The sequence below is a fragment of the Manacus vitellinus genome, unplaced genomic scaffold, assembly GCF_001715985.3.
Source record: "Manacus vitellinus isolate BGI_N305 unplaced genomic scaffold, ASM171598v3 scaffold_72_pilon, whole genome shotgun sequence".
In the NCBI taxonomy this organism is placed as follows: domain Eukaryota; kingdom Metazoa; phylum Chordata; class Aves; order Passeriformes; family Pipridae; genus Manacus; species Manacus vitellinus.
In genome coordinates, this window is record NW_021940764.1 from 814,484 (window position 1) to 840,899 (window position 26,416).

General features: G+C 57.6%; 5 protein-coding genes across 6 annotated transcripts in view; 4 read left to right on the forward strand and 1 right to left on the reverse strand.

Moving 5' to 3' along the window:
• LOC103757817 (membrane primary amine oxidase) overlaps positions 1–2,974 on the forward strand; it is an 8,444-nt gene extending 5,470 nt beyond the window's left edge. Inside the window, exons 2-4 of one of the 2 annotated variants that reach the window (XM_018084563.3) lie at positions 1,212–1,497; positions 1,716–1,845; positions 2,377–2,974. In XM_018084563.3, coding sequence (XP_017940052.3) covers positions 1,212–1,497; positions 1,716–1,845; positions 2,377–2,661 — 701 coding nt within the window. In that variant the 3' untranslated portion in view covers positions 2,662–2,974. Of the gene's footprint in view, positions 1–1,211; positions 1,498–1,690; positions 1,846–2,376 lie in introns of both variants that reach the window. The other variant, XM_018084564.3, reaches the window with a different exon arrangement.
• Positions 2,975–3,995: 1,021 nt separating this feature from the next.
• LOC103757818 (membrane primary amine oxidase) lies at positions 3,996–7,312 on the forward strand. The gene is made up of 4 exons (XM_018084569.2): positions 3,996–5,565; positions 5,664–5,949; positions 6,718–6,847; positions 7,010–7,312. Exons 1-4 carry the CDS (start codon positions 3,996–3,998, stop codon positions 7,310–7,312), a joined length of 2,289 nt encoding a protein of 762 aa, XP_017940058.2.
• Positions 7,313–11,140: 3,828 nt separating this feature from the next.
• Positions 11,141–13,726, forward strand: G6PC (glucose-6-phosphatase catalytic subunit). Its single transcript, XM_008923925.3, has 5 exons — positions 11,141–11,428; positions 11,939–12,048; positions 12,387–12,495; positions 12,740–12,855; positions 12,955–13,726. Exons 1-5 carry the CDS (start codon positions 11,199–11,201, stop codon positions 13,464–13,466), a joined length of 1,077 nt encoding a protein of 358 aa, XP_008922173.2. The 5' UTR covers positions 11,141–11,198; the 3' UTR covers positions 13,467–13,726.
• Positions 13,727–14,039: 313 nt separating this feature from the next.
• On the reverse strand, positions 14,040–22,351 carry LOC103757819 (alanyl-tRNA editing protein Aarsd1). Its single transcript, XM_029964462.1, is given in 23 exon segments — positions 14,040–14,223; positions 15,319–15,397; positions 15,982–16,113; positions 16,249–16,343; positions 16,912–16,966; positions 17,445–17,536; positions 17,717–17,783; positions 17,958–18,088; positions 18,291–18,407; positions 18,498–18,654; positions 19,008–19,065; positions 19,448–19,559; positions 19,561–19,596; positions 19,598–19,612; positions 19,704–19,833; positions 19,968–20,098; positions 20,635–20,688; positions 20,777–20,866; positions 21,229–21,327; positions 21,649–21,715; positions 21,853–21,966; positions 22,093–22,199; positions 22,343–22,351. Coding segments are annotated over 22 exon segments (1,884 nt in total). The 3' UTR covers positions 14,040–14,223; positions 15,319–15,381.
• Positions 22,352–22,589: 238 nt separating this feature from the next.
• RUNDC1 (RUN domain containing 1) lies at positions 22,590–26,094 on the forward strand. The gene is made up of 6 exons (XM_029964463.1): positions 22,590–22,612; positions 22,769–22,976; positions 23,597–23,755; positions 24,012–24,210; positions 24,464–24,553; positions 25,115–26,094. The coding sequence occupies exons 1-6, from the start codon at positions 22,590–22,592 to the stop codon at positions 25,975–25,977; spliced, it is 1,542 nt and encodes a 513-aa protein (XP_029820323.1). The 3' UTR covers positions 25,978–26,094.
• The last annotated feature ends 322 nt before the right edge of the window (positions 26,095–26,416 follow it).

The following is a 26,416-nucleotide window of genomic DNA, read 5'->3' on the forward strand; positions in this document are numbered from 1 at the left end:
TTGCCACCGTGGGCAACTATGACTATGTGTGGGACTTCATCTTCTACCAGAACGGGGCCATTGAAGGCAAGGTCCAGGCCACAGGGTACCCGAGCTCATCCTTTCTTCATGGGGATGGCCTGAGATATGGCAATAGGCTTTGGGAACACACTCTGGGTATGATACGTACTCATTCCTTCAACTATAAGCTGGATTTGGACGTAGGAGGTAGGTTTGGGTCTTTTCTCTCCTTTTTGCCCTCCCCAAGTACTTTTAGCCTTGCAAAACTTGAGTTTTTTGGTGCTTATACAGATTTTCCTTTCCACTTGTGAGGCAGGGTGGTGTGCTTACAACAGGGGGATGGTAAAACTGCAGGAATAGGCAAAAGGTGAATGAAACTAGGCTGTCACTGCTAACACTGGCAGAGGAGGTATGGGGTTAGAAGGTTTGTTTACATGAGGAAAGGAAAGAAAATTATCATAGTGGTGGTGGCTCTGCACAGATCTTCTACTGTGGGGTTTGGACCTTCGTGGATGGCCAGAAATTCAGCTCTGTAGTGGTCTTTATGCAAGCTGGGAACTCATGTTGGACTGAAAGGAGCAGAACTCTGAGGGCATCTTGGTGGGATGGGCAGGTGGTGCTGAGCACTGGCCCATCAGCCAGACCCACACTGGCCATCGAGCACTCTCAGCCAGCCCTTTGCCATCTTGTCCCCAGATCGATTTGCTCCTGTACCCTTCCTGCTCCCATATCCCCCCTGCTACGGGCCTGTGTCTCTTTTTGTGGCAGGACCTGAACGATGCAGCATCTGTCTGTGTTGTGCAAATGTGTTCAGTGCCTGGGCTGCTCCAGGCGCCTCCATCACACAGGACATGCTGATGAGCAGTAACACAGCCTGTGCCAGCGGGTGCTCTGGTTAATTAGGCTGTGCTTGTACAGAAAGCAAACCTGTTCTTCTGCCCCGGGACGAGGCTCGCCCTTTGTCCCCTCAGAGTCTGCTGCAGAGTGGTCTTGCCTGGCTCAGACAAGTGTCCAGCTATAGATCAACACACATGGTGTACACTTATGGCACAAGGAGCTGTGGAGCAGCAACTGCTCTCGGGCAGAATCGGTGCCCTGAGCTCAGGATGCAGGGAGGGAGGACAGGAAGAGTGAACTCTGACTGCAGTGATGTCCTTGGGGAACAGAGGACTGTGGAGACGCTCCTCAGTGACTTTGTTTTTGCTTTTCAGGGTTGAAAAACTCCCTGGTGGCCCATGACATGGCATTTGAGATGACACGGGCTCCCTGGAGCCCAGAGCAGCAGATAGAGCGGCCACGACTCACCAAGAAAGTCCTGGACACAGAGGACCAGGCTGCCTTCCGACTCCAGTCAAAGATGCCCAGATACATCTACTTTGCAGCCAACAGCAAAAACAAGTGGGGCCACCAGCGTGGTTACAGGATCCAGATCACCAGTTTTGCAGGGGACCACATCCCCGAAGCCAGCTCCATGGAGAGGGCCATCAGCTGGGCAAGGTCAGGCTGTTCTGGCTGGGGTGGCAGGTTCTCAGACACTCCCCAGCTCTGCTAGATGGGAAGGCATCACATGGATGTCCCTCGATGGAGGAGGCACAGGGAAACAGTCTTCTGGGCTGAGGTTGCTCCACTGGAGCAAGCCTGTGCTGTGCAGGCTCTTTCAGGAGCTGATTTAGCTCTGCCCTGACTCAAGGGGCTGTCTCTTTTCATGTCCTCAGGTACCAGCTGGCTGTCACTTGGCGGAAGGAGGAGGAGCCCACCAGCACCAGCATCTACAACCAGAATGACCCCTGGACACCCACCGTCGCCTTCGCCGACTTCATCAACAACGAGACCATCACCAACGAGGTGGGCTGGGGTCCCCTGGGCTGGAGCTGTAACAGCCATCCCCAGGCTCAACGGGAGCCCCAGGGACTGAGCAACCCTGGTGTTGCCCACGGGACAGCATGCTCAGCTGGGAGAGCAGCAGCCCTGGGCAACCAGGAAAGTGGGTTTGAGCATCCCCTTCTCCATAAGCCTGCTCAGTGCTTTGTGAGAGTGTGCAGATCAGAGCGTGCAGAGCAGGAGCTTGTTTCTCCCTGTGGAGAAATGCTGGCAAAACATCAGGAAAATCTCTGTGAGGCTGGAGTGAGGCCACAGAGGTCAAGGCAAGGGCCCTTCCGCTGGATAGATATTGTGGCCATGGCTGCAGGCAGGCCCTGGGGGAAGGGAGGGGATCTTTCCCAGGAGGGGGGAGCTCAGTGTGTGGGAGTGCAGCTGCCTGGTGCCTATGGGTTCTCCTCCTTCTCTCCTGTCAGTCCCCATGGCCCCATGTGAATTTCAGTCACTGCTGCTGCAGCTTCTAAACTAACCCTGGGCTTGTGGCTTTTCCCTGCCTAGGACCTGGTTGCCTGGATAACCACTGGATTCCTTCACATCCCACACTCTGAGGATATTCCCAACACTGTGACTGTGGGAAACTCGGTTGGTTTTCTCCTGAGACCCTACAACTACTACGACCTGGACCCCTCTATATACTCCCACGATGGTGTGTTTTTCACCAGTGAGCAGGACTTCATGGCATGTGAAATCAACCCTCTCGCCTGCCTGCCCAAAACTGCCTCTTGTTTGCCAAACTTTCCCCCATTCACCTATGATGGTTTTCAAAACATGAGCAGGCTTTAGTGCTACAGGATGGTGTGAGGAGATGTGGTCAGAGACACCAGGTTGACTGTTCTGTCTCAGATTTTCTTATTTTAGTGAAGTTGTCTCAATTTCCAGTTGTGTAATGACTTCACATTTTATCATTGCTTTTGAAATAGTGCTCTTGAAAAAGGAAGCGTGATCTTCCTGGCATGATGCCACATGGGAGTCTGTGTTATCTGTTAATTGCTGAGTTTGAGTCTGTTTCAGGAGGAAAGTGAGGAAAATCCTGTTCCTCTGCTGTAGAAATAAGTGCTATGTAGTGCATATCTCAGGTTAAAATAATGAAAATGGTGCTGGTCCAGTGCTCTCGAGTGTCTCGTTCTTACAACTCACAGCAGTGTCTCCTGGGGTGTGATGCTGGTCTCTGCCATGTTCCCTGTGCCCACAAACCAACCCAGCAGTGTGGCACTGGGTGCCTGTCAGGGCATGGGGACGTCCAGCTGGAGGGCAGGAGGGATGGGCTGGGGTGCCCCAGGCCTCTGGGGCTGAGGGGGGCACTGGCACCAAGCCCTGTGGGTGTTGGGGGAAGGCTGGGTTCAGGGCCAGGACCCCATGGACTGCAGCTCTCAGGCACTCAGTGCTGAGCACAGGGGAGGGATGCAAAGGGGACCTTTGCAAGGTCTCATGGCTGCTGGCAGTGCAGCATGGCCAGTGCCACTGCCTGTTTGCCAGGATGCTGGTCAGGCTCTGGAGCCCTCGTCCCCCTCCTCACAGCCCCATCTGTGCTAGGATGTAGCTCAGGATCAGGGGCACATTTGCGGAGTGACAAGTGTCTGTCCCCTTTGTCACGGCTGCAGGACCGTGGGGATTTTGGCAGCAGCAGGCGATGCTGGTGGTGGTGGTGGTGGGGCTGTGTCAGGATGAGGCCGTGGTGCTGTGCCCAGCGCTGCTCTGCATGGGGAAGGGTTGTCTCTGCGGGCACTGCTGCCTGCCCAGCATCTGCAGGGTTAAAAGAAGGAGGAGCAGGGAGATGCATTTATTTCCCTGGAATGACTGGATCCATCCCCTTCAAGCTCTGCAGTGTATGATCTGGGACCAGAGGGAAGGACAGATGCACAAGCATTAAGTTTACTTAAAACTATAAACTGCTGGCAAAGCAGTGCAAAGTTGCCTTTTATGGTTCCCAGCAAATCCTGGCAATGTGTGAGAACATCTCTGCACGTCCTCCCTGCGAGTTCCTCCAGGCTGTTTCCTGCTGAGAAAACAGGGGGGGAAAACAAACCCAGCCCCTTGTTCCCGAGGGTCACTGGGAGGATTCTGCAACTGGAAATGCATCCTGCCAGACTGCAGGAGCACTCGGTGCCTCAGCAGGCATGAACGTGAAAACTGTGCTCGTCCTCCTCGGTCTGGCGTTAGCCACGATATTCGCTTTGGTCTGCTTGTTGCTGACCAGAGGAAGGGCGCCCAGCACCTGCCAGCACCTGCCTGTGGAGCAGGAGGACACCGAGGATGGCCAGAGCCTGGTCTTTGCTGACCTGACACCCGAGGAGATGGCGCAAGTGGTGCGGTACCTGCAGGGAAACCTCGGGGTGCAGCTGGTTGATGCCTCGCGTGCCAAACCCTCGGACAACTGCATCGCCTCCGTGGACCTGCAGGTCCCTGCCAAGGCAGAGGTGCTGCGGTTCCTGGACGGCGGGGGGGCTCGTCCCGCCCGAGAGGCACTGGCTGTGCTGTACTTTGGGAACCAGCCAGAGCCCAATGTCACCGAGTACGTGGTGGGTCCTCTGCCAATGCCGGCGTACCACCGGGATGTGACGGTGCAGAAGTACGGGGGGAAGGTGCCATACCACCGCAGACCTGTTACTGGCAAGGAGTACATGGATATCAACACCCTCATCCGGAGGGAGCTGAAAAAGGCGCCGCAATTCCTCACCACATGCTGCGAGTCTGACGGGACCGACCTGGCCATCCTCACCACGGCCCCACGGGGCTTCAAGTCTGGTGACCGCACAACCTGGTTTGTCCTTTTCCACAACGTGGCTGGCACTGGCTACTACCTGTCACCAGTGGGGCTGGAGGTGCTGGTGGAGCACAGGGACCTCCACGCCTCCCGTTGGCAGCTGCGCAAAGTCTTCTACAACGGCCAGTACTTTGCCAGCACAGAGGATCTGGAGCAGGAGTTTCTGGCTGGCACACTGGAGGTCGTCAGGCTCAAGAAGCCCCAGGCTGATGCAGTGCTGGGCTCAATGAGGCCCCGCTACCCACCCGACTCCCTGGGTCCGCTGCAGTTTGAGCCTCAGGGTCCCCGCTACAGCGTCAGGGGCAATCGCGTCACCTACCAGGGCTGGAGCATCACCTTTGGCATGAACCCCAACTCTGGCCCACGCCTCTTTGACATCAGGTACCGGAGGGAGAGGATTGTCTATGAGTTGAGTCTCCAGGAAGCCTTAGCCCTGTATGGCTCCAACTGCCCTGGGGGCATGTCCACCCGCTACCTTGACGGGAGCTTTGGCATCGGCAGGTTTGCCTACGAGCTGGTCCAGGGCGTCGACTGCCCCTACACAGCGACCTATGTGGACCGGCACTACCTGGCAGAGTCAGACACTCCCAAGACCAACCAAAACTCACTCTGCATTTTTGAGCACGACTCTGCCCTCCCTCTGCGGCGCCACTTCTCTGACTCGCAGTCCTTTTACTATGGTGGGCTGCGGAAAAACACGCTGGTCATCCGTACCATCTCCACGCTCGTCAACTACGACTACATCTGGGACTTCATGTTCCACGGCAGTGGGGCCATGGAGGTCCGTGTGCATGCTACTGGCTACATTAGCACCTCCTTCCTCCATGGCCAAGGCACTAACTATGGCAACAGGGTTGGGCCCCACACGCTGGGAACGATGCACTTCCACCACATGCACTACAAGGTGGACCTCGATGTCGACGGTAGGTCTGACCACCTTTGTTCATGGCTGTGGTTCACTGTGGCCTGCAGCTCTGTCTGGGGTGTGGAGGTCAAGAATGTTTCCCCTTCTGCTTCACAGGGCAGCTGAACTTCCTGGAGACCCAGGACATGGAGTATGAGATTATCAAAGATCCCTGGAGCACGCAGAACACCATCGAGCGTCCGTACCTCCGCAGGAAAAGGCTGGAGAGGGAGGATGAGGCAGCATTCCCGCTCAATGCCCCCCTGCCCCGCTACCTCTCCTTTGCCAGCCCCAATCCCAACAAGTGGGGGCACCCACGCAGCTACCGGATCCAGATCATCAGCTTTGCTGGGAAGCACCTGCCCATCAACAGCTCCATGGAGCGGTCTGTCAGCTGGGGCAGGTGGGTGCCAGGGCTGGGGAGCACTTGGCTCCCACTCCCTATTGCCCCACTCACCCCTGCAGCCCTGGCTCCTCCTGCTCCTGGTGCGGGGGAACTGCCACTTCTGCGCAGGCCTGTGCCAAGCTGCAGGGAAGGGTTAAACAGAGAACATGCATGGGTTTTGGCTCTGAAATTCCCTTGAAAAGTTGCTCAATAACGTCTGCTCATGGTAGGTCACAGGCAGGAATCTGACCCTGGATCAGACTAATTTAGAGAAATGGCATGTTTTTCCCTTTGTGGGGAACCAAGCTGCAGGACTAATTCCCAAGGGAAGCACTGGCTTCCCCAGGTTGTGTTATCTTCCCTTGAGGACAGAATGTGTTTTAGAAAATGCTTGGGATAAGCTCAGACCAGTCTCGCTGCCAGGGTGAACTAACAGAGCTCATGCTGGGGAATCTGTATGGCTGAGAAGTAGCTGTGGCTGAAGGGACTGTGTTGGGCATTGAGCAGCAGCATCTTTGCCTGGATCAATTTGTGTTTCTCAGGCATGCTGGAAAAGCCCAGGGCAGTAAGGCATTCCCTGCAAGCCCAAGGTGCTGGGGCTGCTGACCATTACTGCCATGCTTATCCCTGCCAGCCTTTTCCCTCCCTGCCCCAGGACAGATCAGGTCCCCTGGCATGCACCAGGGATGCATCCAGCCCCAGTTCACCAGTGCATCCAGCCAGCAATGCCATGGCTGCCCTGCCCTGTGCCAGCATGGAAAAGCCCTTTGCTCCCTGTGCTGGCAGGTACCAGCTGGCTGTCACCCAGCGGAAGGAGGAGGAGCCCACCAGCACCAGCATCTACAACCAGAATGACCCCTGGACGCCCACCATCGCCTTCGCCGACTTCATCAACAACGAGACCATCACCAACAAGGTAAGCCGGGGGCTCTGGGGGGAGAGGAGCTGAGCCCTGTGGGTGCTATCCTGGCTCCTGCCCTGGACAGAGGCTTCACATGTCCTGGAGCCAAACTGAGCAGCCGCCAGGCTGGAAGAGTCCTGCTCAGCCTGATAAATGCCTCTTTGCTCTCCTGCCCAGGACCTGGTCGCCTGGATCTCCGTGGGGTTCCTGCATGTCCCCCATGCTGAAGACGTCCCCAACACGGTGGCCGTGGGGAACAGTGTTGGCTTTTTCCTGAGGCCCTACAACTACTTCAACGAGGACCCCTCAGTGGACTCACCTGGCAGTGTGTACTTCAGCAGTGAGCAGGACACCAGGGCATGCGGGGCCAACCCCCTCGCCTGCCTGCCCTCCACTGCTGCATGTGCCCCCCACCTTCCCCTCTTCCACTTTGGGGGCTTCCTCAACGTCAGCCTGGCACCGCCATTTGGTGGGGTGTGACGGGTCCCCACCCATATAGGCATTGGGCAGGCGCCTGGAGGGGCTCTGTCACCACCCCAGGACCTGCCCTCCCCCTGCCCAGGGTGCCATGTGCTCAGGGTTGGTTTTTGAAGGTGTGGGTGAAGCTGTCATTTCAGCACTGCAGTGCTGCTAAAGGTGCAACCAAAACCTCTGAAAAACAACCCCTAGGAGTGAGTTTTTGATCTCCTGTGTTCCGTGTGGTGCCCACAGCTGCCCCCCTCCACTCAGACAGGGCTCCTGCCACCTGCCCAAGGTACACCAGTGCACACAGGGTGACAGTGCCGGCCAGGGCTGCACATGGCACAGAGCCACAGCTGCCCCTGGAGCCACGGTCCACCCAAGGTTTTGCCCAGGGTGGCAGGAGCGAGCGGTGTGATGGCACTCCCATCCACAGGGAGGTGGCAGCTCCAGGATGCCCGAAAGATCCTCCCCAGCCTTACAGCCACTGCAGCATCCCAACTGCAGGGCCCAGGTGCTGCCAGGCTCTGGCAGCTGCTGCAGTGCCAACTCTGCAGGTAGGGACAGTGTGCTGGGCTCACTGGGAGCTCATGGGAGGAGCCCACGGCTGGGCCCCTGGAGGGGCACTGCCCGAGCTGGGCTGCCACGTGTCTGCCCTTCCCAATAGACGGGCACTGGGGTGCTTTCCCCGACCAAACCTGAGTAGCTCACAGGTGCTGCTGTGGCTCCTAAGGCTGGGGCGAGACCCCAGTACGGCTGATGCTGTGGAGACTGGTGTCCTGTAAGAGGTGGCCCTGGCTCAGCTCTGCAGGGGTCCAGGGGCTGTGGGGGCTGGCACAGCGCCCAGCACAGTGCCTGGCATGGCTGTGTGAGGGTGCCCCAGCCCTGCTCCTGGGCCCAGGGTGCTGGTAGGAGGCTCCTGCTGGGACATATGGGACAAACAAGGGAGTTAATGTGTAACAGCTGTTCTGAGCAGCATTAATCAGTTCTGGCCTTGGCTGCTGCCTAAGGTGCTTAGCCCCACCCCAGTGCGAAGACTCTTGCTCCTGCACCCCTAGCTGCTTGTGCAGTCCTGACCTGTGGGATCCTGCAGGCTCCAGAACCCATCCCTACTGTACCAGGCTGGGATGGGGCACCAAAGAGCTTGGGGAGGGTAGTGGCAGTCCTGGCATGTGGCTGCAGATGCTGAGCACCAGCCAAGGTGTCCCTGGGGGCATGGTGGGTGTCCATCCTCTCTGACCCCTCAGTGTAGTGGCTGGGTCTGCCCAGAACCGTGCTGCAAGGGGCTTGAGAAGCCCTAATGGCAGCTGCACTTTCCCCTGGGAACCACCTCAGCTCCCAGCAGCACCCAGGGGTGTTGTGCAGAGTGAGCAGCTGAGGCTGTGTCTCTGTGGGAGGCTGCAGTGGTCCCTGGCTGCCCTGGGGCGATAGCAGACACTGTGCCCAGAGGTCCTCTGAGGTCTTGGTCGTGTCTGGCTGGCATCCTGCCCTCTGCCGCGTGCCCACGTGTGCGCGGTGCTGCCTGGACTCTGCCTGCTGACGCAGTCCCGTGCTGGCAGTGACCCGCTGCTGCCTGGCCCGGACCTTGCAGCCAGCTGGGAACGTTCTGGACCAAACATTGGCACTGCATGCAGCACACTGTGTTACAGCACCCGCTCGTGCTGCACCTGCTGTAGCTCCATCTGGAGCTCTGTGTCCCAGATCCAGCTGCTGCCACTGCAGGCACGCTCCTCCTGGGCTGCCAGCTGATCCTGAGCTCAGTGTGCACAGGCCCGGGGCAGAAATCAGGTTCCCCCAGCCTGGCCCCACTCCTCCCCTGAGGAAGCCTCCCCAGCCAGGTTGCAATGCACGTCCCCAGCAGTGCTGCCAGCGTGGCTGCTTGGTGCAGGGGGTGAGCTGGAGCCTGGCACGGTGCTCCTCAAGCTGGTGTCAGATGGGCCAGGATGCAGAACCCTTCAGTGCCCAGGGGGTCAGCAGCTCCTGCTGCCCCAACCTGGCCCTGCTCCACACAGTGACTTTGGGACCAGGGATTTTATCCACAGTGCAGGGCACGGAGCAGTGCTGGGAAACCACTGCATGCCTCCTGGCAGCTCTGGCACAGACCTGACCCGTGGCATGTGCACCTGGCCACTGCACAGGGGGGTACTGGGCTGTGCCACTCTGTCCTCCATGCTGGGAGGGAGGAAGTGATTGCTTCTGTCCTGCTCCCTGGTCTCTCCCTGCTGCAGCCCCAGGTTTCCTGCAGTGACTTTCCAAGTGGACTGGAGTGCTAGTCCCCATCCCTCAGAGCATTTTGCCCCATTTTCTGCTATGAAATCTCCCATGGAGGATTTATTACTGATGGTTTCAAAATGTTTTTGACACAGAAGCCAAGTCTGTTGCATTCCTTCATGCTGGCCAAAGCCACTCTCAGTTGAGGACCCTGGAATGAGCAGTTAGGGAATATGTTTTTCAAGAGTAACTCCATTTCTTTGCAAGCTTCTGTTTTGTTGGGGTGTTCTGTAGGTCAGGAGCTCAGACTGTCCCCTTTGAATGCAGCGAGGCTGGGCTGGGAGGGATGGGGAGGACCAGCCCTGGGCAAGGATGTGCCTGTGGCAGGGCTGACCCCACAGCATTTGCACTGCTGCTCTCACGGGCCATTCGTGCCCGTATCCCAGGGAGGAAGGTTTGCTGGGACCCCGTGGCTCCCTGGGCTCTGCGTGGGCAGGGGGGACAGGATGCTGCCTGTAAACCTCGCTGTTTGTGGGCAGGACTTGGCTCAGGACATGACTCTCACAGCAGCAAACAGTTTATGGAAACGGTTCAAGGATCTTGACCTGTCTGCTCACGAGGGAAATAAGTGATGCATTCCACTGGCTGCTGATCACTAACACCTTGCTGCCTACTCCCATCATGGGCAGCTGCCTGCTCCCATTGTGGGCAGCTGCCTGCTCCCATCGTGGGCAGCTGCCTGTTCAGGTGTGGCAGGGGGTAGCTGAGCACTGTGCTGCTGCCACAAAGCTGCATGCTCATGCAACAGCGGTTGTGGATGATGAAGTTGTGGTGCCCACAGTGCTACCAGTGACAAAAGGGTGTGGCTGGGGTTGAGGGAACAGCCAAGGGCTGGTATCCAGTACCATGGGATGAGTGGCATGTTTGGCTCTGTCCCCTCAGCCAGGGTCTGATGGTGCAGGAGGGATTAACACAGCAGAGTGGTGCTGGGAGGAGGAATGCCCTCCCTATTTGCAAAGGTTCTTTAGCCCCACAGCAGAGACCAGAAGAATATGGCTGGCAGCCAGGAGCACCCCTAGCCTGGCTGTCTGTGGCTGCGGGGAACTCCAGGAATGGCTTGGAAAGTTTTCCATTATGTGAAGTCCTGGTTAAATTAGCCTGGCAAATGAGGAGGGGGTAGGCAGCCTGTCCTCTGCTTCATGTACCCACTCCACATTCCTGGGCGCCCCTGGCATGGTCTGGTGGTGATTCACAGGGGGATGGCAGAGAGGTGGGAGCAGCATCAACCCCGGGCACAGCAGCTCTGGAGGGCTGTCACACCAATAACGGAGCAAAGGCTGCAGTTCAGTTGGAGCAGCTGAGCTGTTGTATTGGGTGACCAGAGGAGCTGGGGCTGCAGGATTCCCCTGCGTGAGGGGACAGTGTGGGGCAGGGGCCAGCGCTGTTGCTGGAGCACCCTGTGCTCCACGTGCCCTCAGAGCCTGTTTTTCCCTTTTATGTAAGTTATTCCAAACATGTTTGTAACAACCCCCCCCCGGTGATGCACCTTTGGCAAAAGTGGTTTTGAGTCCAAAGATCAGTGCTGGGACAGTGACCTGCCCACAGCAAACAAGACTCAGCAGACTATAAAACCCCAGCGGCAGAGCGGAGCGTGGGGCAGCCGGAGCCGAGCCCAGGGCAGGGGCAGCAGAGGAGGATGGAGGCCAACATGAACCTCCTGCACGACGTGGGCATCCGGACAACGCACTGGCTGCAGCAGCACTTCCAGGGCTCCCAGGACTTGTTCCTCTTCATCTCCTATGCTGCTGACCTCAGGAACGCTTTTTTTGTCCTCTTCCCCATCTGGTTCCACTTCAGTGAGGCAGTGGGCATCAGACTCATCTGGGTGGCTGTGATCGGAGACTGGCTCAACCTTGTCTTCAAGTGGTGAGTGGCCCTGAGCCACAGCTCCCTCCGAGTGTGTTGGCACAGCTGGACTAATGCGGGCCAGCTGGGTGCTCTCAGCTCCAATGCTGGGGTAGAACAAAGGACAGAGTTCAGCTCCCAGCTGGGCAGTGACAATGGTTGCTCCTTCCCAAGCTGTGCAGCAACAGCTCCCCCCTTCTCAGAGCCAGGCAGAGAGATGGAGCCTTCTACAAACAGAATCTGCTTATCAGCCAGGACTGTGGTGCTGAGCAGGGGCTGCACAGAGTCCCTCGGCACAGGAGGTTGCATTGACTTGCACCCAGGAAGTTCTTGCTCTTCCCCTTCAGGGCCGGGGATGGGGACATGGACAGGCAGTGTCAGCTGTCAGAACCAAGCGACCAGCTGTATGCTGTGTTTGTCAGGATGCCCTCAACCACTTGTGGGTCCTTTGCTTCTTCCAGCTCCCAGGACAGAGCTGAAGCTGCAGCTGTGCCCAAAACCTCCTCAGACCCCATTTTCCTTTCTTTTCAGGATCCTCTTTGGAGAGAGACCATACTGGTGGGTCCACGACACGGACTATTACAACAACACCTCTGCCCCAGAGATCCAGCAGTTCCCGCTCACCTGCGAGACTGGCCCTGGTAGGGTCCCACAGCCCTGGTAGGGTCCCCCAGCCCCAGCTGGGGCAGCGGGTACTTGCCCAGGGTGACCTGCACATGCAGGGAGGGGGGTGCTGGCCTGGGCAGGGTCACGGTTGGCAGCCCACCAGTGGCACGTGGTCCTGGCCAGCTCTTGAGAGAGGGCCATTACTGCTGTGCTCCCAGGCACACCAGCTGTGCCCGCAGTGGGGGGAGGCAGGGAAGTCCCTGTACAGAGCAGACCTTGACCCTTGGTGAAGATGTGGTGGTTCAGCACAAACCCTGCCTGTGGTGAGCTCTGGCCCACACCAGGTCTGACCCGGGGCTCTCTTTTTGCCCAGGGAGCCCGTCTGGCCATGCCATGGGTGCAGCAGGTGTGTACTACGTCATGGTGGTGGCCCTCCTCTCTGCTGCTCGTGGGAAGAAGCAGTCAAGGACATCCGGATACTGGTAAGCTGTGCACCAGAACAACCTGGGCAGAGTGCTGGGCAGAGGCAGCTCCAGCACTGATTGGCACAGCCAAGCCCATCAAGGCACAAGGCTGTGGACAGATAGACAGGCTGTGGCACCCCAGGTGGGGTCTGCATGAGGATGGGCTTGGCAGAGAGCCAGGCATTGTTTAAGGTGTGGGATGGCAGTGCCACAAGCAGTGCAAGCTGGCTCTGGCACCAACATAGCCACCTGCCCCTCACAGGGTGCTGTGGATGGTGCTTTGGACGGGGTTCTGGGCAGTTCAGGTCTGCGTCTGCCTGTCCCGAGTCTTCATTGCCGCTCACTTCCCCCACCAAGTCATCGCAGGTGTTTTCTCAGGTAAGTGCATCAGATCCCCCATGCCCTTCCCTGCGGCTCTTCCATGCTGGACTGCAGTACCTTGAGCACTGACCAGTGCTCCTGCTTTGTTACTGGCAGGGATGGCTGTGGCCAAGACCTTTCAGCATGTGCGCTGCATCTACCACGCCAGCCTCCATCGGTACACGGGCATCACCTTATTCCTCTTCAGCTTCACCATTGGTTTCTACCTGCTGCTGCGGGTGCTTGGCGTGGACCTGCTCTGGACACTGGAGAAGGCACGGAGGTGGTGCAGCCGCCCTGAGTGGGTCCACATCGACACCACCCCCTTTGCCAGCCTCCTCCGTAACCTGGGCATCCTCTTTGGGCTGGGGCTGGCTGTCAACTCCCACATGTACAAGAAGAGCTGCCAGGGGAAGCAGGGCCAGCAGCTACCCTTCCGCCTGGGCTGTGTCACTGCCTCCCTCCTCATCCTCCACATCTTTGATGCCTTCAAGCCACCCTCCCACATGCAGCTGCTCTTCTACGCCCTCTCCTTCTGCAAGAGTGCAGCTGTGCCACTGGCTACTGTCAGCCTCATCCCCTACTGCCTCTCCCACCTCATGGCCACACAGGACAAGAAGGCTGCCTAGGGCATCCCTGCAGGTAATCGTGCCCAGGCAAGTGGCCACCCTAGCCCTGGTCTCAGGGGCACCCACTAGCCCTGGTGCACCCCAGCCACTGTGTACTCCCTGCTGATTTTGCACTGGGAGTGGACTGTGGAGGCTGGGCTGGCGGCGCTGCCGGGTGGCTCCCACCACATAGACCCACAGTCTCAGTCGTGCCCTTGCTGATGGCACAGCGAGCCTTGCACTCCCAGGACTCCCCTGCTGCCCCTCCTGCACCCACGGGTGGAGGTATGGGACCCAGCAGCAGCAGTGGGGAGATCCTGCATTCCCTCTGCAGCTCATGGGGACACGTCAGCTCCGCACTGCAGGGCTGGGGACAGCACCACCGGGAGCAGGGTGCTCACCCCTGGGTGCCTGGGGTCTGCTGGCGAGGCAGCTCTGTGACAGGAACGGGCAGACACTGTGACATGGAGATAAAGTGCCAGCACGAGGGACCCTTCAGCCCTGGGGCATTCGGTGTTCGCTGCTGTGATGCAGTGTGGGGTGAGCGTACACCTGTGTGTGTACATACATACATGTATCTATACACACATGACGTGGGGGTGTGGCTGTGCACAGGAGGTATTTTATTAAAGCTGAAGGTGTGTTTAGCTGGTGAGTTCGAGTGTTCTGCTGGCCTGTGCTGTGGGATGCAGGATCAGCTCCTGGGTGCAGGGCTGTGGCATGGACTGTGGGTGGTGGAGGAAGGACGTCTGTCCTGAGTGATGAGAAACACCAACACCTGCAAAACATGTTCAAATCACTGGGAAGGGCACTGCCAGGTGTCCTGGGTCTTTGCCATTCACCCCTGGTTGCAGTCAGACACTGAGAGCACAGCAGGTGGGGCAAGGGATGAGATGCTTTCTGTGCTGTTTATCCAAAGCTTCTGGGTGCACCTTGTGGCAAGAACAGGGACAAACTCGTGTCACCTTGCTGCTTACAGAAACAAGCTCAGCTTTGAGACTGAGTGACTCGGTTGGGGCTGTGCTGAACTCCCAGGGTGTGGGGACAGAGCTGGCATTTGGCTGTGCTGCGGGGTTGGGCTCAGGGTGGTCAGTGCTGGCACAGCCCCCAGCCACCACGAGCCCCAGTGCCAGCTCTGCCCGGGTGCAGGAAGCGGCTGCATCAGCACGGGGTCACAGCAGCTCTGCTCTCCCAGCCCCATGGGGTCACAGCAGCTCTGCTCCCCCAGCCCCATGGGGTCACAGCAGCTCTGCTCCCCCAGCCCCATGGGGTCACAGCAGCTCTGCTCCCCCAGCCCCATGGGGTCACAGCAGCTCTGCTCTCCCAGCCCCATGGGGTCACAGCAGCTCTGCTCCCCCAGCCCTGGCATCCTGACCCCCCTGGTATCAGCATCCTGGCCCCCCGTGGTGGTCCCATGCTCCCTCCAGCTTCAAGCCATGCAGGCTGTACAGCCTGGCAATTAACTCCTTCACTACACATCCTCGCTCAGCCTGATATAGTCTAAAATAGATATGGAAGTCCAGATATTTTCTTCCTGCCAGACTCTGTGTGTGCACTTGCAGAATCTCCCCCAAACAACCAGTGCCTGCAGCACTGACCCTACACCCAGCTCCAGTTTCTGTGGTGTTCCCTGTGTGCTGACACTGTCCCAACAGCTCAGCCATGGGCCATGGCCTGTGGCCCTGCAGCAGCCACAGCAGCCACATGTGGGAACATCATGTGCTGGGGTTCACCATCCCTTTGTTCATGACAGATAAACTTCCTTAGGATGGAGGTTTCTTTTATTCTATTTCTCTGTTTATTACCAACATCTAAAGTGAACCTGTCATGTCACTTCTAGCAAAAAGGAGGGAAACCCCCCCCCCCAAATTACCTGTTGTGCCCCACTGTGGCTCCACAGCACCATTTAGTTCCTCCAGCTGAGACTGCAGCAGCTTCAGGGCCTGCCCGGGCTAGAAAGGCAAGCTTAGGGAACACTGGGAACAGGGCTGCCTGATCCCAAGGGAGTTTGTAACTGCAGCAGCCCAAGAAACTCTCAATGTTCAAAGAAGGACCAATAACAACTGCACTTCAACAAGGGAAAGGACTGGTACATGGTGGGGAACAACCTCCTGCCTGTGGACCACCCACTCTCCCTTCTGGGTGCTCTCTGTCCCTGGGCAGGCCAAGGTGTCAGGGAGGACCAGTGGCCTCTTGCTGAGTGTTACTGCCAAAGCAACTGCTCCTCAGCAACTGGTGCAAAGCAAAAGGCCCCAATGCACCGCCAGCTGGAGGCCCCTCTTGGTTTTAGTAACCTTACGAAGTGGTAAACTAAGGACTACTTTAACCCCTGTACCATTTGGCTGGGGAAATGAAAGAGCCCCTGCAGCAAAGCACGGATTGCAGATCCCCTCCCCACTTCTGTGAGCACCAAACCAGCCTGCACAGAGCATGTGCACACCAGCTTTTGGGTTCAGGTCTTTATTCTCCAGGAGAGAAGTTAGTGGGGTCTGTGCAAAACAGGGAAGGAAGCCCTACTCTGAGAATTATTTCTTACACTTCAGGGCTTCGATGGCTGATGAATTCCTGGAGCAGAGCTTCCACTTCTCCCCGACGGCTCATCTTGGCTGCCTTGCCCTGGAAGCGGTCACGCTTTCCAGCTCCTTTCCCTCCCAGCAGCTCTGCCACCCTGCAGCAACAACACCACAGGCTGCAGCCCAACCTGCTCCTGACAGCAAACATGGATCTGTGCCCGGATTCCACTGTGTAGCTGCTCAGTCTGCAACGTCAGAATTCATGTTAAACAAACCACAAAACACGTTACCTGGGACCTAAATTCTCAACTGCTTCAGCAGGTCCAGCTAGAAGGAAGAGTCCTGCTTCTTTTTCATCCCCCACAGTCAGGAATAGCAGAGTTTCCTGTGGACAGAGATGGATGCTGCTGTAGATTAACTACTGCTTTCCTTGTTCAGGGAAAGGACAGACACTGGCCACAGGACTGAAACACCACACTGACAATTCAGCAGTTTATGTGTGTTACTGAGACAGAGATTTCTTGAAAAAAGTAAAAGGAAAGTGGCTTCTGAACCTTTGGTTCTGTCATATGTTGTTGGGACAACATGGTACTGGGATGTCCTCAATTAAAAGGATACAGTTGGCAGTTGGACTAGATGAGTGTTGTAGGTTCCTTCCAACTGAAACAGGCTACTCTTTCTATTGTATTCCTATCCTATCCCATCCCATCCTTTCTAATGAGGCTTGGTGCAGCTTTGGGGGTCAGGCTCTTCCCCAGTCCTCTGAATTCTCACTGTTGAGGATTTCCCTGCAGACTGAGGCTGCTGGGGACAGGTAACCTCAGGTAACTGTCAAAAGGAACCAGACCTGCAGCTCATGACTGCAGCAAGAGCAGCAGCCTGACCAGCCCCTGTCTGTGTATAGCTCAGGTGGAAAACCAGTGGTGTCAGGTCAGTCTTCATCACCAACTCACCTCTGTCCCAATCTCATTAGCGATGATGTTCATAAATTCAGAATCACCCTCTTTCCTGTATGGATGGGTAAAAAAAACACTTCAAAAGGAAGGAAAAAAACCCTCTAGAATAAAAAATCTCAATCAGAAACCAATGGCCTGATCAGGGGTTTTGGCCTCTTGCACTTAGTATAGAGATTAGGTTTTGTCCATATATCTAAATCCTTGTTGGGCATTCCTGTGGACATGTTAGGAATTACTTAAGTGTTTATCTTTAAGAAATAGAGCTCCCTAGTTTTATTTGAAAATATCAAGGGCAGAGAGAAATTAGATGGATGCAGTCATTTCTCAGCTACAAAACCAGAAGTCAGTGACTGAATTACCAACAGATTCCTTCAATTACAGAGCTTTGCAGCAGGCTGAGGCAGTTTAATATTTTGTTCACCTCGTTTATACTTTTCCTTGAGAAAACGAGCCTGAATAGGTGTGAGAAAGGCAACTGCCATAATACATGTGAGATACTGTTGGCCCCTTTTCCCTGAGCTCCTCTGTACCTGTGTAACACAAAGAGCTGCCTTGGAGCAGGTTTGCTCTTGAAGTCCCGAGCTATCAAAACAGCAATGTCTCTAAGCAGGTTCAGGTTATTCTGAAAGAAAAGCAAATGAACTGTACTGTCAGTGTGAATACAGTTGTGTTCCTAGAGGTTAGAGCACTTTTCATAATATCCACAAAAACTGAGGCCTACGATTCAATTCCCAGTTACCACAACTAAAGCTCAGGTCTGCACGAAGCACACACAACCCACTTTTCCAAGCCATTCTCGTACCTTCTGGAGCAGTTTCACAGAGCTCTGCAGTCTTTTCACAGCCTCTACATGCTCACCTGGTCCATTTCTGAAAGAACAGGGAGAATTTAGATCATTGGATCATCATGAAGGACAAAGGAAGGATTTCCTAAAGGAGCAAAAGCAGATCATACACAGCCCCAGGAGCTGTACCCTGAAGCTTATGTGGTATCTGTCAGGAGAAAGAATAAAGATGAAATAACAGAAGTGGAAAGGTTATTACTTGAGCAGGGAGGTTAGAGCCTTCTCGGTACTGTGACTTTGTTCAACTGATTTCAGCACTCTGTTTCCCACCAAGAAAATCAAGTTGGTTTTGTTCTTTTTCCCTTTTTCCACACCAAGGAGCTTAATAACCTTAAAAAGAAAATCACGCTGGTCAGAACAGCATTTTAGTTATATACACAGATGGTCATTTCCTACCAGACTATGCCTTGTGGTGAATACTGACTCTCTGCCAGTGAAAATAAATTGATTAAAATCAATTTTAATTGATTAATCCACACATTGCTCTATGTGGAGTGTGGCTCCCAGAGGCAGCTCGGCTGTGACCACCCACCTGCAGGTCACTCAGGTTGGAGACATGAGTCCCACAGCACATGTTGGAGTCAATGCCTTCGATGTCCACAACACGCACTGGCCCCACGTGGTCGTCGGGCAGCCCCCGGCTCCTCACCTGGCAGAGGAGAACAGTGCCAAACAGGGTGACATCCATGCTCAGTTATTCTGGTCCCACGAATACCATCAGTTCTCTCCCATCACTTACTCTTTCAATTTCAGGGTCATCTGCAGCCAGTTCCCTCACTGTCACAGGGACCCTGTCCCGGATTTTCTCATTCACGCTCTTCTCCAGGGCCTTGACCTGCTCTGCTGTCATTGAGGGGGTGTCCAGCTCAATGAGGCTTCGCTGACGGCCCAGCTCCCTGCACCAGGGAAGAACATCTGCTGCTGTAGCTCAGACCATCCAGGAGGTCCCTTTGTGCAGCACCAGCATCCCACTGCCAGGAATGTGGTGACTGAAACAAAACACACTTCTCTCCCTGCTTTGTTCAGAGCACCAGGTGCAAACCAAACACTTGAGGAGGACAAGACAGAGCAAACACTTTGTACAGCTTCTCTCCAGGTCAGTCACCTCTCCCAGGCAGGACCTCTGAACTTGAATGAAATGTCCAAACTCCTTTTGGTGTATTAATGTTCAGGCTCCGTGGAGCCCAGCATGGTGGGACGTACCAAACAAGGTAATACTGGGGTCAAAAGGAACCTTTATCCTGCTCACCATGAAGTTGTCTTGAATCCAAACATCTGTTCTGCAATGGCAGTGATGAGATGCTGTCCTGGAAGAGACATGCAAGCACCAGCTCTGAGTGCCACTGGTATTTTCAGTCACACTGTGTATGTCCCACTGACATTCCCCACAACAGGCGAGCACTGGGTGCTGCAGGGCTCCTACCGGCACCCAGAGGAGCAGTGGAGACAGCCCTGCCCTCAGGGGCTGAACTCTTCCTTCCAAACCTGTTTTCGGTGGGTTTGTTTACAAGCCAGGGAGAGCTCGCAGGGGGCACTTGCTGTCCCAAGTGGCGCCGGGGACAGACTGTGCACGCAGAGCTGCCGAGCATCCCCCTGCCCCGACCGGGGCGGGGACACGCTGGGCACTGACCGCCCCCCGCCCACGGTAACCGGGGTGTTACCGGGCACCCCCCCGGTACCGGCACGGACCTGAATGCTGCTGCATGTGGTCGAAGCGGCGCTCCCAGTCCAGCGACAGCAGCACCTCGGCGCCGGGCTCCAGCGCGGCCGGCACGAAGTGCACGGCCTTCGCGGTCCGCCGCCGGGGCCACGCGCAGCACCGGCACGTCCCCGATGAAGGCCGCGATCGTCCGGCTGCGAAGACACTCGAGGGGTCAGCGCCGCCGACCCCGGCCCGGCCCCCGCCCGGGCCCGGCCCGGCCCGGCCAACGTACCGTTACCTGACCCGCCGCCCCTCGGGGAGAGAGAGGATGGTGTCCTCCAGCACCACCTGGAACCCGCGCATCCGGCTCCCTACGCCGCCCTCGGGCCGCAGCTCCGACCGCCTGGGCAACGACACCACCCTCGTGTGGCAACTAGAAGCGGTACAGACACGGCGAGGCACCGTACAGTGGGTCGGCGGTTAGGGGCCGAGGGCCGCCCCGCGCCCCGCGGCCGCGTACCTTGGACCCCCCTGGCCCAGGCTCGTCCCGCTGGCACACGGAAACACCATCGCGGCCGCCCGGCACGGACAGCGGCGCCAATCGTAAGGCGGCCAGCTAGCAGCGCCGTGAAGCGGCGAGCGGCCGTGCCGGCTTGGTGACGCGCGGAGCGCGCTCCCGCGGCGGCGGCGCGCCGCAGCTGCCGGCGGGGAAGATCGGATTCCCCCGTGGGACGGACGGCTCCCGGAGCACAGCAGACGACTGCGCAGTACACGTTTAATTATGCCCCATTGCCCCGCGCGGGTAACCGGGCACGGCAGAACGGACCGCTTCTTGCCGCCCGGTGGTCGGTGCTTCTTGCACAAGCCGGGCAACAAGCTGTAGGCAGCTCGTGCTCTCTCGGGAAAACCCTGTCCGCGCTGCCTGTCCATCGGTGCGTGCTACCGGCGCGTTGGGAGGCTCCTGCAGCCGCGGCATCCCCGGGAGCCCGGACTTCAGTCGTCCTGTGGGAGAAGTGGGAGATGCCAGGGACCGGGCCAGCCCTGCACCGGCCGGCAGCCCCTGGCAGCCCGGGGAGCGTGTTTGCGCTGGCTCCGAGACAGGCTGCCCGAGGGGAGCAACAGGCTGCCCGAGGGGAGCAGCACGAGCTGCTGCTGCTGTCCTGGAGCCGGGAGAGGTCAGAGCCCGGGCTCTGCTCAGCAGGGTAGTGGGAAGTAGCTGGCAGGTGGTACTTACATCCAGGTCATCCATGGCTGGTGGGGGGCCTTTGTCTGTCACCCTCTCCAGCATCTGGATGGGAAACAAACAGCTGGCTCCCCCTCATCCCAAGCACCCATCTGACGTGCCCCTGGACCCTGAAGCTGGCAGCCCAGCTCACCTCTGCGTACTGCTCCACCATGGCCCTCTCCACCTCCTCATCACCTTCCCAGTCTCGCCAGTTGTCAAAGTCCACAGAGAGCCAGGCCGGCTGTGGGCACAGAAAGCATCCCCTGAAGGGGGGAGCAACACCACAGGGACTCACAGCCCATGGGCTGCTCCTGCACAGGGCCTGGGAAGAGGCAAGAAGCAGGGATGTCCCTTTGCCTGCAGGCACCGGTCCTGACCCTGCCTGTGTCGAGGAAAAGAGGTGCTGCATCCTTCCTGGATTGCACTAATTTGTGGACTAGCAGTGATTGTCAGGTTGGGTTTTTTGGGAACTCTGTCTTGGGGTCCCCCGTGGGGCCCTCTGTGTCTGTCCCAGGGGCAGGTTGGTCCCTGGGAGCCACGAGGTGCTGCATGGGGACAGGACATGTGCTGAGGCTGGTCCTGGCTGCCAGGCACCACACACACCTTGATGTTCTCCTTGGTGATGCGTGGCCAGGCCACTTTCTCCTTCCACTTCCTCATAAAGCATGTGATGGACCGGTCAGAGCGCTTCTCCCTTGAGTCCTGCCAAGAGATCAGAGTGCCTCACCTAAGTGTCTGTCAGACTCCTCTCTGCAGAGCTAGACAGGGTTATAAAGCTCAGCCCCGCACAGACTGAGGTGGATAAAGAACCACGGAGACACATTGTTTCTGGCTCAAGCCAGCACCCCAAGTACCAGCCCTGGGCAGGGTCAGGGCTCTCAGGTGTGTGCTCACCTCACTGAAGCTCTCGGGACACAGGCAGGATTCAACGCTAAGCAGCATTGCTCAAGACTACACAGGCTGGCTCTGACTCTGAGCCTTATAGAGGCTGGTGGAGAACAGTTTGTTGGGGGGAAGCCTCACCTTAGAGTTGACTCTGGCATATAGGTTGATCTCGTTGTAGAACTCCACACCGTCTGCATTTTTGCAACTGCCAAAACACCGTAACAGCCTGGCTTAGGACATGGTTGAGGCCATGCGTGCCCTGCTCTCTCAGAGGCCTCCCTATCCTCCAAACAACGCTCAGTTCAGGCCATGTCGCCAGTCAGCAGGGCAGTGGCTGCTCACCTGAACACCAGCCGCTGGTCCTCGATGACGACCTTCACGTCTGTGCTGTCCTCGACACAAAACTCCAGGTACACATACCGCGGGCGGTCGTACCACAGTGTCTTTGCAGGTTGCCTTGGGGAAGAGCAGACCAGAGGGTGTCACCAGCGGACATTCCCCCGGTGTCCAACAGCGCTCTGCAGGGCCCGCAGGGGGCACAGGGGACAGGGGCGAGGAAGGGGCCCCGGACGCGGGCCCTGCCTGGGTCGAGCCCCGGGGCTGGCAGGGGGAGCCGGGCGGGTTCCGGGCGGGTTCCGGCCGGGGGGCACACGTCGCTTCCCTCGCCGCCCCGCACGCCCCTCGACCGGCTGGCGGGAGGGACGCCGACCGTCCACCGTTCCAGCGCCCCCACGCCGGTTGCCCGGGTCGCAGGGTCCGCTGGCGGTGCGCCGGCCAGGGAACCGGGGTCGCCGTGCCGGCGCTGTGCCTGTCCCGTTCCGACCGCGGCTACCTCGCCCATTGATTCGTGCCGCTCCGCCCTGTGCTATTTTGGGTGGGGGGCGCGGGCTGAGGCGGGGCCGGGAGCGGGGGTCGGGAAGCGGGGCCGGGAGCGGGGGGCCGGGAGCGGGGCCGGGAGCGGGGGCCGGCCGGGCGGGCACGCGCGGACAAGCCCTGGCCCGGCCGCGCCCGCTGTGCCCGGCCCCACCGGGCCGCGAGGGGCGCGCCTGGCCCCGCCCTGGCCCCCGCCCCCCGGCAAGATGGCGGCCGGTTACACGCGCCGGTAGCGGCGGCCATGGAGGCGGAGGGCGGGGCGCCGCCTGGGCCCCCGGCGGAGCGCTGGGCGCCCGTGGGGGCGCCGTGTCGGCGGAGGAGGAAGAGGAGGCAGAGGAGGGAAGAGGAGCGAGGGACGAAGTGGGCAGGCGCGGTTCGCCGGCAGTCGGTGCCGCGGTGCGGGCGACGCGGCGCCGGCTGCCGGAGCGCTGCTGGCGCTCGCCTCGCACTTCGCTCAGGTGCAGTTCACCCGGCTGCGCAGTGGCCGGGCCGGGCCCGGCCGAGCAGCAGCGCCTGCTCCGCGAAACTCGAGGACATTCGCATTCGCCGGCTGCCCCGCGCCGCTTGCCCCACGGGATCGAGCGCGCGCCCCGGTGAGTGCCCGCGGCCGGGCGGAGCGGGGCCTTGGTTTGGCACAGAGAGGCACCGGCGCCGCGGTACCGCGTCCGTGGTCCTGGGCCCCGCGCTGCCGCCCCGGCATCTTCTAGTGCGCTGTCCCGGGTGAAGGCCCTGTTTAGCGCTGCCGGGCGGGGGCTCAGCAGCTGCGCTGCCCGCAGTGCTGGTGTTTGCACAGAAATCGGTGCCAGACACACTCAGGGCCCTGCTGACTCGGTGCCAGCTCGCAGGGACGTGCCCTAAAGCCCTGAGTGGTGTGTCACCGCTCCACTCCCACCTACGGCACAGGTGAGTCAGAGGATCTGTGATATGAACATGTTATTTACACACACGTTATTTGGCCACTTTCTTCCTGGATCCCAGCCTTGCGGGATGGGGTGTGGGTGCAGGAGGCCTGGAGAAGCACTTTCCTTCCCTTGTCAGATGAGGTGATGTGGCTGTCTTGGTGCTTAGACACATTTCTTTCTCAGGCTGGTTTGCAGTGCTCACAAGTGAAGTGCATGAGCTGCAGGAACCATTCCTCATGTCATGATCCTGTTCTCTGGGGCCTGACTATGACAATAAACCTTCAATTTGATTTACTTGTAACTTTTTTTAGGGTGAGCGAGAGAAGCAGGAACAAATTGAGGTCCAGAAGGAGAAGCACAGAGAGCTGATCCTGCAGCTCAAGACACAGCTGGATGACCTGGAGACCTTTGCTTACCAAGAGGGCAGCTATGACTCTTTGCCACAGTCTGTGGTTATGGAAAGGCAACGGGTAAGGCTCACAAAACCTCCTGCATTTCCTAGCCCTTGTGAGGGATTACAGACTGTAGGTGGTTATCAATCTGTATTTCTTGCTAGCAGCTGAAATAGTGTCAGGAGTTTTTCTACACATGTGAACCTGTCCTGTGTCTTTTGCAATTATTTCTGTGCAGCAGAGGCATCCTGTTTCCAAGCGAGTGTCTGGGAAAGGAGTATCCTGGGCAGCAGTGCCACATGGTGAAATCATGCTGCTCACTCGTATTTTGCAGATGATTATAAATGAGTTGATAAAAAAGCTGGACATGGACTTGAGTGAAGATATTGCAACGCTCTCCCCAGAGGAACTGCGGCAGCGGGTGGATGCTGCCATAGCACAGATTGTAAATCCAGCCAGGGTGAAGGAGCAGCTGGTGGAACAACTGAAGACCCAGATAAGGGACCTCGAAATGTTCATCAACTTCATTCAGGGTCAGTGATGAGGTTTTGGATGAGCAGACTGAATTGCTGTGTAATTCCCTGACACAGTGATGAGGAGGGAGGTCACAGATGTTGGAAACAGCTTCTGGGTCACAGGAAAGTACAAATCTCTCTAAACTGATGGTGAGGGAAAGGACAGAGTGGCAAAAGAGGTCCAGAGAGGTCAGAGGAATGTTGACCTTAATACTGTATGCACAGCTGAAATTCATAAATGTGAAATAATGGTGTGAAATCCTTGTTGTAGATGAAGTTGGAAGCTCTGGTAAGGCGGAAGATGGACACTGTGACTGCGGGGGCTCCTACAAACCCAGCACCCAGCCTTCTGGGAACAGAGGTGGGCACCACTGGGCTTGGCACTGCTAGCACAGTTCTGGCTGTCCCTCCCTGGAGCTTTGACAGGCACAAACCAGTCATACTCTGCTTTTTCCTGGCAGTTGGTCTTTGTACTTCCCCAGTCCCACTGCTGAGGGCCTGTGTCCAGTTCCTTTACCCTCCCTCTATGTGATCGTTATAGTAGTCACAGGGCCTGAACGTGTGGCAGGGAGGGTGGGATTGGTACTCAGCAGGGGTCAGGAAGAGAAGGGACTGCTGACAGTGCAAAACGCAGACAGACCGAGCAGCCCTGTCTGATGCACTCTAATTCATGCTCTTCAAGCTCTGAACTCTGTAAGCAGGTACTGTGAGCTGGGGGGATCCAGTGTTCTTCAGTTTGAGACTTCCCTACTTATCCCACGAACTTACTGGAACTAAGTAGTGTAGCATGAGGGATCTGCTGCTAGTCAGAATGTTGGCCTGATGGAATTTGCAGGCATTTACACTCCCTTTGTGCGTATGAACAAGCAGCGCTGTTGACTCCCTAACGAGAGTATGTTTTTCTCTTTTCTAACCTGGTCAGTGAACCCAGAAGATGCCAAAAGGATGCGAGAAACGGGCCTGCAGCTCATGCGCCGTGTGCTGGCTGTGCTGCAGATCTTTGCCGTCAGCCAGTTCGGCTGTGCCACAGGTCAGATCCCTCGCACCTTCTGGCAGAAGGACCAAGACAACAAGGACTTCTCCCCCTTAATTAAGAAACTGGAGTTGTCGGTGGAGCGGGTGAGGCAGCTCGCCTTGAAACACCAACAGGCGGAGCAGGTTGTCTGCTCTGAGCTGCAGGACGTTCCCCTGGGAGGCAGAGACGAGCTGACTCTGGCTGTGCGCAGGGAGCTGACGGTGGCTCTGCGGGACTTGATGGCTCACGGGCTCTACGCCTCTTCCCCTGGCATGAGCCTGGTGTTGGCACCCATCGCGTGCTTGATCCCCGCGTTCAGCCCCTCGCCGCGGACCATGCACCCCTGGGAGCTCTTTGTCAAGTATTACAATGCTAAGAACGGACAAGCCTTCGTGGAATCCCCGGCTCGCAAGCTCTCCCAGTCCTTCGCCTTGCCTGTGACAGGAGCAGTGGCCACCACCCCCAAGCAGAGCCTGCTGGCTGCCATCCACACGGTGCTCACGGAGCACGGCCCCTTCAAGCGCAGCGCGGACTCGGAGCTGAAGGCGCTGGTGTGCATGGCACTGAACGAGCAGCGCCTGGTCTCCTGGCTCAACCTCATCTGCAAGTCTGGAGCTCTAGTGCAGTCCCACTACCAGCCCTGGAGCTACATGGCCAACACGGGTTTTGAGAGCGCACTCACCCTCCTCAGCCGCTTGAGCAACTTGAAGTTCAGTCTCCCAGTTGATCTGGCTGTTCGGCAGCTGAAAAACATCAAAGATGCTTTTTGATGTGTTTTTATTGTAGATCATCCATTTTCCACAAGTAGGCAGCTGTTGGGCTCAAGAAGCCTGGCTTTTGTAAGACCCAACTTTGTCTCTTTGATATTTGCTTTTAGGGAAGTCTTAGAGTGTCGTGATGCTGGAAGTGTGTGTTGTCCAAGGTTGTCCCTGCAGAGCTGCTGGAGGCTGTGAGATGGGCAGCACCTCCTTACCCCAGCCCTGCTGCTCTCAGGGGCAAAACTGCCTTGCCCAGGTGCCAGTGAGTGTTGGGGTGGGGGGCAGAGGGGACCTGCAGCTAAGCTCCTGTGTGGTTATTTCTCACCGTCTGTGCTCCACATGATGTACCCACGAGACCTCTCATGGAGGAGCGAGGCTGGCAGGTGTTGAGGCACCTCGGGGACTGCCCAGTCACACGGGACTTGCCCTCTCCAAGGTGGATGTAGAAGAC